This window comes from Anser brachyrhynchus (genome assembly GCF_964034855.1).
Source record: "Anser brachyrhynchus genome assembly, chromosome: Z".
NCBI classification, from domain to species: Eukaryota; Metazoa; Chordata; class Aves; order Anseriformes; family Anatidae; genus Anser; species Anser brachyrhynchus.
In genome coordinates this window covers 39327869-39343957 of record NC_137697.1, presented here as the reverse complement: position 1 = coordinate 39343957, position 16089 = coordinate 39327869, and the positions used below count along the sequence as shown (strand labels likewise).

The window sequence follows — 16089 nt, the reverse complement described above, 5'->3', positions numbered from 1 at the left end:
CATTTCATCTGTTCTTCAGCACCTAAGAAGTAATCTGCATTAAAAAAAAAAAAAAGCTATGTGGCTAGGGAAGGAGGTTGGTATATACTTCAACATTAGTGGCAAAGTACATTGTGATAATTAATTCATTTGGGCTCTTTCTTCATGGACCTTTAATCATCTATTTAACTGAAACAGTTAAGTTTGCAACTTGAATTATTTAATGCTTTACTTTTGGCTTCTTCAAGAGATAAAAAATGGAAGAAAAAATATTCTGATAGGGGAAGTGGAAAAGGTCATCTAATGCAGTAGGTGAGCTCTTAAATATAGTAGTTCAGTACCAATATTCCACTTACCTTATTAGCAACATCCAAATTACAACCTGCTTCACAAAGTGTCATCACAATAGGAACATTCCCATCTTTGCAGGCTACATGCAGAGGAGAGTTACCGTGTCTGTCCTGGAAATCTACAAAACATCCTTGACTGATGAGGGTTTTAACTACTTCTATTTGACATCTTCTCACAGCGAGGTGTAGGGCTATATGGCCATCCTGAAATCACAAGACAACTTGTATGTGAGATTTCACTATTGCTAAAAATTGAAGTATCAAAGTATTTTTAAGAGTCAAAATTGTTTCAAGGTAATTGTGTGCATCTCCTTGCCTCAAGAATCAAAATGGTTTTTTTTGGGGGGGGGGGGGGGGGGGCAGTGGAGGGGAAGAGCAGGGGTAGAAGCAGGGAGATGCACAATATTTGGCAGAACAAATCAACTACAGGATGAAAGCAAATTTATATTAAGCCACCAGACTTTGCAGTGGAATGGATGAAATGTAAATACACATTCTCTACCAAAGACTTCCTTGAGGAGTGGGAGAGTGACCAACTCTAACAATCAGCTGAGCATTGTAGACCGCTCGAGTGCTTACTAACAGAAGTTTGTGATGTAAAAGTCAAGCAATCTGCTTAGTGATCAGTCACTTTAGAGACAGAGCTTCCTCTCTGTGGAACAACATATAAGCAATATAACTAGAACATTTACTTCTTTTAGAAGCAAAAACATTTTACTGAACGTGCTTTAGTTACTAGCTAGTAACTATCAGCAATAAAGCTAGCTATAAGGACTAGCATAGCAAAAGTATAAGCAATGAAATGCAAAGCTAATTTGTTTGGATCACATAGTGAAAAACAAAAAAAAATTATTCTGGATCAAATGGAGTCATATTTTTAAATAGCTGGAATTTGCTTATCAGAAATGGATGTGAATCAGCTGACCCACAGGAATCAAAGGCAAACAGTAATTTCATCCTTTTTCTCTTAATAGCTTGCTGCCAATTACAGAACCCAATGTTCCTTCCATTTTCCATAGAGAGTGTTATTCATAAGGTGATAATAGATAAGGTGATAATGAATCAGAAAGAAACAATCACTGAAAAATAATCAGCTGGCAACTTTACAGACTACTGCAGTCATCCATATTCTCTGTGTGAATTACTTAGAAAACGCACGTCATAAAAACAATGCTGGATTGCAACATTCACATGAAGCGATTCACAGGTACAGCTCTGTGGCACTCATGATCTCTGGAGGCAACTCATTCATCCCTAACTAACCTTGTCCGTTGCATCAAGGTCAGCTCCATGTTCTGCCAAGCATTCCACAATATCATGGTATCCCCTAGCAGATGCTGTCAGGAGTGGAGTCTCTCCTTCCTTGTTTTTAATGTTTACATTACAACCGGCTTCACAAAGTGCTTTGGCAACAGAGTAGTAGCCATGCCAAGCAGCACAATGCAATGGGGTTTCTTCTTCCTAGCAATATGGGAAAAAAAAACATATATGGAAAAACAGAGCTGAAACAAATGCTAGGAAAAGCAATTCCCCAGCTTAACTTAGAGAGACAGGAAGATGACAGGTAAGAAAAAAGACAGTCTACCAAATAAGCCCTGTAGAAAGATGTGGTAAATTCAAATGTTGACATTCTCAAAGCAAGAGTAATTCCTGCTGACACTCTAAGTGATTACAGTGACGCACTAGATTTTCATCTTTACCTGGATTCTGGGAGCCTGTATTTCTCACCATAAGGCTATCTATTGACAATATCCTGAACATCTGTAATATTAGTCTAGATATTTCCACGCTGCTAAGGCTATCTATCTTGGCTCTCTTACTTGAACACGGATCCTCATTCATAAGCAAATTCTACATCCTGTGTGCTAAGGGACTAAACCAGTGTTTAAAACAGATCACTCGCCAAGGAGATACAAAATCCCACTAGACTTGTAGCTTGAGGCAGATCACTCTGCTTACCATCTTCAAAGCACATCTAAATGATTTAGGAGTGTAGGCAGCGACTTGGGTACTTAGAAACCTGACTCCTCTAAATGCACATCACAACAAACTTTTGAAACTGTATGCATTTTGAGTTGGTTGAGTTCAGCTGTGACTGCTTCTAATTTACTTTTTTGTTTGAACCAAGGAAGCTTCAAAATTTTCATCTCCAAAGCTCTGTACTTCATGACAGTTACATGGAACACCATTAAGAAACTACTGAAAGTATTGATTTTGTAGCCCAGTACAAAGCAAAGAGGCTTAACAAGCAGAAAAAGTAACTCTATCAAATTCTAAGAAATGGGATATCCTTTCTGTACTTGGCAAAGAACAATGAAGAGACAGTGATATAATATTGGAGGATTTGGACTGTATTCATGGTTTCTGTAAAAATCCAAGGAAAAAGTTGAACAGCACATCCTGTGGTCCTTTGGCTTGCTGCTGCTTAAACAACATAAAAAAGTCCTAGAGGATGCAGGACATTGGAAGGCTCATGGAATTCCCCCCTACAGTAGACTATCAATGAAATTTGGGTTAAATGCATGGTTCGTTTGTTTGTTTTTCCCCTCCGTGAAGCCCTTTCTTTCTTGTTTTCTTACAAGTTTCCCATTCAGAGCTCACAGAAAAAAAGAAAAAACCACGTTATTTAAAGGAGCCCTCCTGAGCTCTCCTCCCATTTTCAGTAATGGGCACTTGTCACTTCCAAAATCTCTCATGCCTCACAAAAAGAATCTGAAATCAAGGCAACAACTAACAAAAAGTGTTAGCTGAACTCACAGGGCACACAGCACCACCCATACCTTTATTATGTGGAATTTCTCCATCTGAGATTTCAAGAAAATCTGTTTTATGAGTACAGCAGTGGTTGGTTCATGCACTCTGTTTTTGAATAGTCTTCATTTATTAAGAGGTATCAAAACCTCCATAATTTTTTTTTTTTTTTTTCAAATTCAAACATGCCAAGGCAAGACTAAGAGTTTTGACCACTCATAGTAAAGCTGTGTTTGTGTAAGTAAAACACGAAGTGCCTGTGACTCACCTTGTCTTGAAAGTTTGGATTGGACCCAATACTACAGAGGAACTGAACTACATCCACGTGCCCATATCGAGCTGCAACGTGAAGAGCTGTCTCCCCAGACTGCAATTAGAAAAGAACATACCAGTGTAATTTCGTATGTTGCCCCCAGAGATACACCACCACGTATAGCCTGAATGCCTGTATGCTGCATAGGGTACTCCACTCTCCCTGCAGCTGTGGCATTAAGGTACAATCAGCAGAGACCTCTAGATCACAAACTGTAGTTGTATCTGACAGTTATCACACCACCTGACAAGGTACTTCTTCAAAGGCCTTCCTTTTCCAGAACTCATTTTCCTACTTAATTTGCTCAAGATTGCAGCCATAATGGGATTTCTGAGCAATATGAGGAGGCAGATGCATGCACAATTGGCACTGGAACATGCATTCTATTTCTATTCAGACTACCTTCCAACTCTGTACACATACATGTAAGGATGGGTCTAACACTTTGGTGCGTTCTGGCATATTTTGGTCATTACGTATAATTTTTTGCAAACTTTTGTTGCAATTTTATTAAAAGGAAATAGTATTTCTATTAAGAGAGTAGCCTATCTTCTAGTAGTCCTGTCAGGAGTGGAGCACTAACACTGCTAATATGCCTTGACTTGCACTAGTTCCATGAACAAAGTAAAACAACTACATTTCACACAGCGTAGCTGCTTCTATACTGGAGCTTTGGCTAATATAAAAACATTGATATGGTATAAGATTTTAACACCAACTATCTTTTAGGGCCTATGTTGCTCAAGTAATACTGCCAGAGACAAGGTAACAGCTCATCAGCTATAAATTGTTAAGCTTCATTATACTCAACTTAATAACAGCCAAATTTACTTGTCAGACAAAAGTGATTTTCAATCAAGAGGAATGAAAAACAGAATCACGATCTTACCCTGAGATCCAAATGTGAAACCAAGTGTTCATGTGAAAATTAATTTAGGTTTGTACTTCCCCACCTACCCACCATGTACTCACCACATTTATATTCATGTTTGGTTAACATCCATCAGAAGAATGATCAGTACATCCAGCTACTTAAAAGCTGTGTTATCACAGCCCTACATGTCAGCTTATAAAACCCAACTAAATAATCCAGTCACATTCTTAAGATTGTGGCACAGCTGAAAATCATTCCAATTGAAAGACCTCTCTCCCTGCTAACGTAAAGCTATTAAAAAAGGCGCTCTGCATGAAAGATGAAAGTAATTTTGTTCTTACCTTATCCTTGACATCCAAAGGACATTTATTCTCACTGAGAAATTTCAGTGTTTCTACATGACCATGTCGAGAAGCCCAATAGATTGCATTAGATCCAGCCTGTCCAAAATGATTTGTTATAGATATCAGTGATCAATTTAGAATGCTAATTCTAAACTGTCATTGAGATACACATGCATATACACGTGCACAGATACAGCTCAGACTCATAACAGTAAATATGAACTAATCAAACGTAACAACATATTCACTTTTTTTTTCCTTCAAATTGGTTCAACAACTGCACATATCAACATCACCCCTCCCCCACCCCCGCAAGGATAATTAACAGGATAACTAACTCTATGCAAGGATAATCCTTTTCATCCCTGTAAGGGAGATTTTGAGGAAGTCACAGGATAAACACCTTTGTGCTGCTTACTTTACCATCAGTTAGGCTGAGAAGCAGACAGTGTTCTAAGTTCACTTTAAATAAGCCATATATCATTAGAAGACATTTTCAAAGAGCACTTGTTGCAAAGTGTACGCCCTTGTGACATATGAATTTTTAGTTGTGCCATCCCCCATCACTAAAATGTGCACTTATCATTCCATACTAAACAAGTTCACCAATTGTTTTAGGGCAATCACTAATTTGAAGTAATCAAGTCAATTTCATATGCAAGAACTTCATTTTAAGATTAGTTAGAGATTAATTAAGATTATTCAAATTACAATGGCTAATAAAGTGATCAAAAATCAGAAGATATACACTAGAAACAACTGAAGTTATTGAAGATTTGCTTTTATCTTTTTGCTACAGAGAATAACTTACAGAACAGGCTCTACAACCCAGAATTTTTATTTTCAATAAAAACTGGTCCAAGCTGCTTGTTCTATGCTAACTGTACTGAAAAACAAAAACTTATACAGAATGGTGACAAAGCAGAACCCTGACCTTATCTTGGACATCAATACGGGATCCACGTTTTAGAAGCAACTGAAGCATCTGAATGTTTCCACAGCCAGCAGCAATGAGTAGAGGAGGTGTTCCATGCTAACAATGAAATACAAGCAAGAACAATGTTTTTTAATTTCTCAAGCATTAAGAAAAGCAAATGGAATCAAATGAAGGCAGTGAATGGCGTATCTCTGGATCTCCAGTTTCAAAGAAGTCCTCAGGGAATATCGTATAGTAAATAATTCATCCCTTTGTCCAAATAAATTTATTACATACCAATTTTCCACATTTTGGGGGTGAAGCCACATTTACTAGATGATACACCACATACTAAAAGCATGCTTTTCAAAGTAGGGATACTAACATTAAGCTTTCAGTTAGCTAAATTTGGCAAGAACATTCCCCTTTGCAATTTATTTGTAACTACATTTTAAATAGCTTGAAAGAGAGAATAGAAGAGTACAGAAAGAATATCTAAGTTTTGGCCACAATATCTCAAAGACACAACCCATCAGCAACATATTAGAAAGTTAAATGGGCTGCAGCATTAAAACAAAAAATGTAATTCTTATTTGAAAGGTTTGGGACCTCTTCACAGGAAAATAATAAATGCTTCACTTTTACAGTATTCTTCATGAATACTTCTTAAAGCATTTTATAATGAATATCAGTATAATCATTCAAAAAAAAGTAAAAGCCAGAGCAGAGATGATTTAACAGTTAAACAGCAGAACCAGCAACAGAACCCTGGTGTCAGTTCCATTAGTACTTCCATTAGCATAGCAGGATAATGAAATACTTCTGTAGGCAAGTCATTTTGTTTCTAAAAATGAACGGCACAATCTAACACTATGTTCACATATCCAGTTTCTGCTGTATTGGACATTTGCTCCTAACAGTGCTTTGCAAATTAAGTTTCGTCAGTCTGGTTCTTCATGTATGTTCACCCATCTTCATCTGCTATAAGAAACAATTGCAAACAAAAGCAAAGGCTGATATCTAATGTACCAGAGGTCTTTTCAGTAGATTAGATTAATACTTTTTCAAGGGCTTAGCATTTCAAAAACACATTTTGTGCTCCTTTTTTGAGGTAGTTTGAGAAGACTGTAAGCAGAACGTATTAAAATTTCCCCTAAAGAAAGGCAGAGTAATTCCACATCCACTTGACATTTCTTTTTTATTTCAGGTGTTACATTTCTATTACAGCCACATTACTCTATTCAACAGGGTGAGAGCTAGTCCCCCATCCACCTCAGCATAGACCCACACTCTACCTTGTTGGGTTGATTGACATCATAATTTGTCAGCGATCCCAGAAGGTGCTGTAATCCAGGAACATTGTCATCATTGATGGCATGAATAATAGCTTTCATCACAAAAGAATCTTCTTCATCCTTGTAATTAAAGAGAAAGAAGAAAAACTTAGCTTCAAGAAAAACAACCCCTCTCCATCTCTACAGTTGCCAAGACACTGAAAAATTTTTAAAAGTAAAATTTTAAAAATCTTCAGCTGCAAGTTGCAATCCTTCATAAAGCATCTAGCTGAAAGGCACACACGCTGCTTGAAAACCCACACCAAAACCCCCCATATCTCTTCTAACACAGTATTTCATCAATAGACCGATTATTCACTGAGATTCCAAGCAGGGTTTCTTTTACTAGATGTATTTTTTTCTTCCTCCTTGGACTTTCAAGAGATGCAACACTTGCATTAAGCAAAACTGATTACAAGCACGTATCCAAAGGGGAACGGTTAGAAACCTACTACAACACTTGAACACACAACCCTATGGTGCTGCATGGGATCCACCCAAGGGTGCTGAAGGAGCTGGCAGGTGCCCGCCAAGCCACTTAAAATAATTTACCAGCAAGTCCTGGATAACCAGGAAGGTACCAGTTGACTGGGGGCTGGTGAATGTGATGCCTAGCTACAAGAAGGGCAGAAAGGAAGATCTAGGGAATTACAGGCCTGTCAGTCTGACCTGGGTGCCAGGGAAGGTGATGGAGCAGATCATCATGAACGTCATTACATGACACATACAGGACAACCAGGTGACCAGAGCCAGTAAGCATGGGTTTATGAACCCATGCTTGACTAGCCTCACCTCCTTCTATGACAAGATGACCCACGTAGTTGATGAGAAGGCTGTAAATTTTGTTTACTTGTACTTCAGCAAGGCATTCAATACATTTTTCCATAGCCTTATCCTGGAGAAACTGGCTACTCATGGCTTGTACAGATGTACACTAGCTAAAAATCTGGCTCCATGGCTGGGCCCAAATGGTCTTTGTGAATGGATTTAAATCCTGTTGGTGGCCAGTCACAAGTGGTGTTCCCTAGAGCTCAGTACTGGTGCCAGTTTTGTTTAATATATTTATCAATGATACTGAGTGCACCCTAAATAAGTCTGCAGTCGTCACTAAGTTGGGTGGGAGTGCTGTTCTCCTTGGGTGTAGGAAGGCTCATCAGAGTAATCAGGATAGGCTGGATTGATGTGCCAAGGCCAACTGCATGACATTCAACAAGGCTAAGCGTCAGGTCTTGCACTTGGGTCATAACAACCCCATGCAATGCTACAGGCTTGGGGCAGAGTGGCTGGGAAGTCGCCAAGCACAAAAGGACCTGGGGGAGCTAGCTGACAGCCAGCTGAACATGAACCAGCAGTGTGCCCAGGTGGCCAAGAAGGCCAATGGCATCCTGGCTTGTATCAGGAATAGTGCAGCCAGCAGGACCAGGGAGGTGATTGTGCCCCTGTACTCAGCTCTGGTGAGGCCGCACCTCGAGTACTGTGTTGATCAGCTTTGGGCCCCTCACTACAAGAAGGACATCGAGGCCCTGGAGCATGTCCAGAGGAGGGCTACGAAGCTGGTGAGGGGCCTGGAGCACAAGTCCTGTGAGGAGCAGCTGAGGGAAATGGGGTTGTTTAGTCTGGAGAAGAGGAGGCTGAGGGGGAACCTTACTGCTGTCTGTAACCACCTGAAAGGTGGCTTCAGTGAAGAGTGTGGTGGTCTCTTTTCTCAGGTGGCAAGTGATAGGATGCAAGGAAACAGACTTAAGTTGCACCAGGGGAGGTTTAGATTGCGTATCGGGAAGAATTTCTTCACAGAAGAGGTGGTGAGGCATTGGAACAAGCTGCCCAGGGAAGTGGTGGAGTCACCATCCCTGGAGGTATTTAAGAGATGTGTGGATGTGGCGCTTAGGGACATAGTTTATTGGTGGACTTGTAGTGTTAGGTGGATCTTATGATCTTAAAGGTCTTTTCCAACATAAATGGTTCTATGATTCTATGTGATAGAAACATAAAAAAAAAGAGGTACACAAAAAAAATGCAGAATCAATCTTTCTGCTATCCAGGGATATGCTGCAGGAGATGTACCTTTGACCTAGTTTTCATCTATTCAAATAGACCAGGTAAAAATCTGGAACATAAATAATGAGCCTAGATTCCTTTGCAGACATAACTATTTTTCACCCATGCACTAAAATGTCAGAGAAATGAAATTCACTGAGCCCAATATTTGAACCACTTATCTTCTCTCTCCTGAGGTTTCTGATTTTTAGAACACTAATGTTACACTACAATTCCTTCTGCTCCAACATAGGTGTGAAATGATGATGTGGTGTTAAAAGGCATAGTGACAGGTGACAAGCTAGGGTGGGGGAGGCAGGGAAAGTGGGGGAAGAGAATAGAATGTAGAAGCATAAAGATGGGAGGAGTAAAATGGAAAAAGAAGTGTGGGGTTACACAGGAGGGACACAGAAAAGATAACAGGAATAAAAAATGCGTTGCAGCATTTCTGAAGTTTGATCCTCTTAATGCAGAGAACAGATGAAGTTACCCAGCTCTAAACATGTTAACATACATACATCGCTGATCACAGGGAATTTGTGAAGCATGTATTGAAATCTGGAGAGTAAGCTAAATAAGAATGCTTTTGGATTTACAAGCATTTGTAATTTCAAAGCATACAACAATTGCTCCTGACTACTTAAATCCAGTAGACATATGCAATGCCAGAGACTGAATACTGGCCAACTCTAAAATTTCATTCTTAAATAACTGCTTACTCTGATACTGCTGTCTAGCATTCATTGCATATATGGGGGCTCTATAATTCTGAATACTCTGTTAAAAGAAATGCAGTACTGTTTAATGCTGCACAGTGCCATGAAAAAATCAGATGCAACCTTTTCACATTATAATTGCTATAGTACTAAAATTCCTCCTGAACAAAACGTAAAAAACAAGATAAGCGAATTTCAGGCTCTGGCTATCAGCTTCAATATGGTAATTAATAAGTGATATTTCAAGGCTTTTCACATGCAGAACTGACCTTTGTAGCTTTAAAATCTCTGTTTTCCTACATACGAGTTTAATTAATCCTCCACATTTACAATTGTCCAATATTCTTGTTAGAATAATTTCAAAATGTTGTTTCAGATGTATTAAGACTTTCTAATAATGTAAATAGTCACTTACCAGAGTATCATCACTTCTGGCGACACTCATATTACTTCTGGACAAGAAGGATCTTGATAATCTTTGGCACAAGGATATTAAGCGCACTGATTGCTTTTTAAAAAAAAGAAGAGAAAAGCTTCATTAAAAATGAAAGAATCAAAACAGAATACTTATGATAGAATGCTGTTGCAGAGATTTTAAAGGAAGACTGTCATATTTGCATCAGAGACAGGAGTTTGATTCTGACCTCCCCCCATCTACTTGTTATATTGCATTTGAATATTCAATTTCATTTAGAATTTATAATGCAAATAGGCTAGTCATACACATGAGCAAAACTACATAGTATTTTTGGATTGCTACTATTTCACAAAGCTGCTCAAATACACAGCAAAACAGAGTTGTATTACATCCTTTTGTTTACACTGAAAATATTTAACTGAATGGATTTTAAAGCATGTAAACACAGAAAACCTAAACTGAGCACAAGATAGCTGACACCATTCCTTTAAGTTTTTATTGTAATATGTTTTTAAGATAGTCCTAGACCAACCATTTTATTCTAGGGAAGCAAATTAATATTTCAAATTCATAAATAACATATAAGTTCACTTAACAGAGACACTAAAACTGCCAAAAGAAAAAAAAAAGTACATACTTAGCTGGATATTTTGTGCTTTTGCTCGATGGCTTAGCACAATCATCCTATTTCCTGGCCTCTCTGGCAATCAATACAACTCCTTTTCTAATAATAAGGACCGTTGTTGTCTCATGTTTCACTCTACTCATGATAAACAATAGTCTTGTCCTTACTTAGTATCAGTGTGAACTCCCCAGTGTATGTGTTGAAGAAGGAGCACTTTCAGCTAATATCTTGCCCCATTTCTGGAAAGATTAAATGATGCTTTCTTGTAAACATGTTGGCAGTGTCAGAACAAAAATCCTTTGCAAAAGAGACCAGTTTTCCCTTCCTACTCTGCTGGGTGTTGGCATACCTGGTAGGAATAATTAATTCTGTGAGGGCTGCTTAAACGATCTTTGATTTACTGGAATTACTGCCACAGTAACATGTATCTACACACAGGAGTGTCTTTTTTCTGTAAACATTAGCAAGACAGATGATGACAGAACACAACTAGATGCATAAAACAAACACTCCACACAAACATTTGTATGCAGATCATTAACAAAGAAGTCTTCTCCCACATCACCATGCTCAAGCACCTAAGTTATTCCAAATGACATAGGAATGGGTTCTTTCTTCCTCCTCCAATCTCAAAGGCACTGATGGAGCAGGTAGGTAGGCAGGCACTACTGTATTTGTATGTCACCAGTACTCTGAAGATTTATTGAATGACTTACTTTCCATTTTCGTCGTGCTGCAAACCTTTTGAATTTCTCCATATTCACTGCAGATGCTTTTCTGCTAAGTGCTTGCTGGGTATCTTTAGGCTATGAGCAAAAGTAAAATAAAGGTGTGAAATACCCCATAATTAAAACAATCTTAACTTTCATAAAGCATCTCCCTGTTGTCTTTCAATGACGACTTCCACTTACAATTACTTTATTATTACACTGTGATGATATTTCTATAATGTAAGTGCATATTTTAACATCCACAGCCTTGTGAGGCATGCAGATGACATTTCTTGAGAGAATGCCCTAAAGAAAATCTACACCTAATAACATTTCAAGCAATACTAATTTTTGTTGCTGTTGTTTTAAACAACAGCAACAAAAAGCCAACACCAGTAGAACATTTAGCTTTATCCTTAACCTCCCTCTGTGATGGAGGAATTGTATATAATTTTGAAGATACATCTTGTCTTCTAGGAAGATTTCCTGGCTGATTTTAAATACAGCCTAACTTTGTTCCAGTCTCAATGTCATCAGCTGGACGCTGCTGGATCCAAAGAAAAATCAGATCCCACCTATCTGTGCAGCAAGCTCTAGGGCTGCACCCTTTGAACTTTTTCATAGGCTAGTATGATGCACCAGTAACCTGTGAAGCATACCTAACTTAGCACTGCATGATACAAAACTTGAATTCATTTTTATCAAGACATACAGGTAAAGGTAAGGAGGGGAAGATGGAAAAGAGGATATGAAACAGTTGAGGGGGCAGGAGGGGAATATCTGGAAAATTAAGATTAAAAAGGAACATAACATGGTACAAAACAATAGATCTCGTTGCAGGAGTGGAAACCCTGGTTTCCACAAACTTAGGCAGTGCTCGCTCTACTGGTTTAAATATCACTTCAGCATGTCCCCATTTGCTTTACATCTGTAATCTTTTAAGATTAACCCATGAAAAAGTCAGCAAAGCAGATGGTATCAGTACTTCTTCCAGTAAGATGTGTAGTTTGGCATATTGCTGTAGAAACATCTGCTCTAGGATGCTGAACTGTGAACTGGAGTGGCAGTGGCAAGGAAATTCTGCCTCTGGTTCTTTGGGAAGCGGGAAGGGGTCTTAGTGCCTCCCCAAGACTTGAGAAATCATTGCCACTGTAGACATTTACTATTCACAACCAGAACAGGATGTGGAATTGAAAAAAAAAAAACAGTGACATGTATTACTGCACACTTCAAGAAGATCGATAGGTCCCATTTTCTCCCCACTCAGCCTAGAAACACCGCAACAGCTTGACCCAATCCAGCCTCTGGAACACTCAAAGTGGACCACTGCCCCACATCAACTGTTGTCTTCAGATTAAAGGGGGAGGAAGGACAGAAGGAAGATGTCCCTTTTACACCTAATCTAAATAAGGAGATTAGAAGATGACAAATGGACTGGATTCAGAGAACGTATTTTTGTCAGTATAATGCTCTCGGAACATTAGTTTCTCCGGTTGAGGATAATTTTTATCTTAATAATAGACTGCCATGCTTGCCTATTGCGAACTTACACAGAGGGTCTGTTAATGCAGTCCACATATTAGACAGCCTTCCAAAGCAGTAGGATATATTTAACAATTATGCCAATTTTCCTTCTGAAGACTTTGTTAACTTAAAAAGTGGAAGTGGAATATGAAATGAAGAATGATTAAAAACAGAACAACAGAGAGTGAATCACATGCTAACCTTGATCCAAGGATGCAGCAAACTATCTTGAATAGTCATTCTCTTCCTTTAATAGGAGAAAAGACAGAAGTGTTTCAGGTAGTTTAAAATACATAATACTATATATTTATTAAACTAACTCTGTGAAATATAATGTAATTTGAAATACTAGAGATGTTTCAGGCTGCAACAGCACATACACAAGAGGAACAACTCACTTTGGATCCTTAACTAGAAGTCTTCGTATAAAATCTTTAGCTAGGGCACTGGTATTACTGAAGAATTCTTCTTCAAACTCATAATTCACAGCAGACACATTTGCTAATGTTTCCTGCTTGGTTTCTCCAAGAAACGGTGATGCACCACTTAAACTGCAGAAAGACAGAACATTCCTCACATTACACGTTGAAACACTGCTGTTTCAACCCTCTCAGATCAAACAACAGCAGAAAGTAAACATTTTTTTTTTCTTGCTTTAAGACTGCAAATGTATTTTCAGAAGATTTGATCCAACAGGGCAAAAAGCTTTTCTGCAATTTCAGAGAATATTGATTAAGATAAAGCCCCCCTGTGGAATGATACCTACAGATCTGATGGCAGCTTCCCATGCTATCTCAATGCTGACTAATGGCCATTCTAATCAATAACTCTACTCCTGCTTTTTGATCATTTAGATCATTCAACTTGAAACATCCCGTGCTACCAAAATGGCTTGAGTTGTATAGACACCACCAAAAACCCCCAAATAAAAAACTACCATTTCTAAGAACTGACCATAGACTTTGGTACTTACAGAATATAAGTTATTACACCAATGCTCCTGGAGTGAAAAGAAGAAAAAGGGGGGGGGGGGGAAGGAAGAAATAAGGTTAGAACGTAAGAATAATAATGAGATTTATTTTAAATAAGATCCAGTAACTCACCACATATCAGCTTCAAGACCAAGAGGTTCATAATTTACTATTTCAGGAGCTAAAGGAGAAAATAGGTAGATCAGCATATAGTCAATGAACAGATCCATTTCACTCTGAGCCTATATATGTTAGAGATAATAAGCTAAGATGCTGATAGATAAAAATACCTTTAATGAAAATCCAAGTCAGGACTGAATGCTACCAATTGCTTAGTTGAATTTCAAAATGTCATGAAGTACACACAAATTACATAATCTGTAACTTGGCCAAACCAAGCTAAGCCAACATTTACCGTTTCATACATTGAGAAAAAATAGTTTGAAGAAACAATTTGCTCACCAACAAACTCCGGCGTTCCAAAGATATTCTTGAATTCATTTCCAAAGTCAATTTTGTGTGCTAAACCGAAGTCAATAATCTTGATTCGAGGCTTTGGTACATTCCTGTCCAACAACATTATGTTTTCAGGCTTTGAGAAGGAAGAATGGAGAGAGAAAAAGATTATACATAGGTACAACACATCTGATACATACTAGCACTTCTCAGCACTGAGCACTTCTCATTTCTGCTTTCAGTCTCTTGAAATGTGTTGTCAGCAGAAAATTCCTGCCTTTTCCTATCAACATCTAACATATCCTAAAAATTAACTACAGTAAATCAGGATTCCGTGTTTATGACAGACTGGTGTGATTTCCACAGGGCTAAGATTTTACCTCTTCTGGATACAACAGTTTCAGTTTTCATTTGTACAGACCCAAGTGAAACATATTGCCTACAGTAAAGATCACAACTCCTGTGCTAGGGCCATTGCAGTAGTGCTGGGAGCTTGGAGGAAGCAAAGTTGTAAAACTAGTATTTGGTTAACATTAACCAAATACTAGGTTAACATTACTCCCTGGAAGAGATTTCTTCCACAGAGATCTCCTACACAGTATTCGTTGTAGAGATTTATACCGTGCTGCGTTTTGGATTTTGGTGAAAATAATGCTGACAAAACAGCGATGTTTTAGTTGTTGAAGAACAGTGCTTGCACTGAGTCAAGGAGTTTTCAAGCTTTTTATATTGCCCTGCCAGGGAGGAGGCTGGGGGTGCACAAGGAGCTGGGAGGGGACGCAGCCAGAACAGCTGGCCCAGGCTGACCAGATGGATATTCAATACCCCACGGCATCAAGCTGAACAACGAAACTGTGGGAACCAAGGAGGAAGGGGGCAACATGTTCAGATGGCGCTTGTCTTCCCAAGAAACCATTATGCACGTTGAGCCCTGCTTTGCTGGAAGAGGCTGAACACCTGCCTGCCAGTGGGAAGCAGCAAATGGACTCCTTGTCTGGCTTTGCTTGTGTATTCGGTTTTTGCTCTACCTAGTAAACTGTCTTCATCTCAACCCATGAGTTCTTGCTTTTTCACCTTTCCATCTCTCTCCCCCATCCCACCTGGGAAGAGCGAGTGAGTGGCTGTGCTGTGCTTAGGTGTCTGATGGGGCTGAATCACAGCAGGTGACAAGCAGTAGGATGCTAGGAAACGGTCTCAAGTTGCACCAAGGGAAGTTTAGCTTGGATATTAGGAAGAATGTCTTAAAGGAGAGAGTGGTCAGGCATTGGAACGGGCTGCACAGGGGAGTGGTGGATTCGCCTCCCTGGAAGCAAATTAAAGAGATGTGTGGACGCGGCACTAAGGGACATGGTTCAGTGATGAGGATTGGTAGGTCAGGTTGATGGTTAGACCTGGTGATCCTGAATGTCTTTTCCAGTCTAAATGATTCCATGATTCTGTAAGCTGGCATGCTCTTCAGAGCTCTTGGAGCTACATCCATACTGTTCACACTGTAAAAAAGTACTTCTGGAGCCATGAATAACAGCTCTTTCTCATCACCCTTCTTTTACCTCTCTTCCTCAATCACAGGGGCTGGTATGTAGGTGATTGTGATGGTAAACCACATGCAAAATGAATTTCCTTCTCCTTCCCTTGTTACATATCAATTGCATAATTTTATTGCTCTTGCTTATACCTTAATCCACATATTCTTAGTATCAGGTGAAAGGATGTTTTGCTTTATTGCAAACATATTGGCAAAATTTTTAAATATTAGGTTGTAAGACATTGA

General features: G+C 38.9%; 1 protein-coding gene across 2 annotated transcripts in view; it reads right to left on the bottom strand.

Moving 5' to 3' along the window:
* The window catches only part of DAPK1 (death associated protein kinase 1), an 89693-nt gene that overhangs the window by 22268 nt on the left and 51336 nt on the right, over positions 1–16089 (bottom strand). For both annotated transcript variants that reach the window (XM_080574138.1, XM_080574137.1), the window contains 13 exons: positions 14325–14454; positions 13995–14043; positions 13865–13891; positions 13290–13442; positions 13093–13138; positions 11374–11463; positions 10030–10122; positions 6823–6942; positions 5546–5644; positions 4609–4707; positions 3349–3447; positions 1593–1790; positions 336–533 (listed from right to left, as the gene is read on the bottom strand). In XM_080574138.1, coding sequence (XP_080430264.1) covers positions 336–533; positions 1593–1790; positions 3349–3447; positions 4609–4707; positions 5546–5644; positions 6823–6942; positions 10030–10122; positions 11374–11463; positions 13093–13138; positions 13290–13442; positions 13865–13891; positions 13995–14043; positions 14325–14454 — 1401 coding nt within the window. The remainder of the gene's footprint in view (positions 1–335; positions 534–1592; positions 1791–3348; positions 3448–4608; positions 4708–5545; positions 5645–6822; positions 6943–10029; positions 10123–11373; positions 11464–13092; positions 13139–13289; positions 13443–13864; positions 13892–13994; positions 14044–14324; positions 14455–16089) is intronic.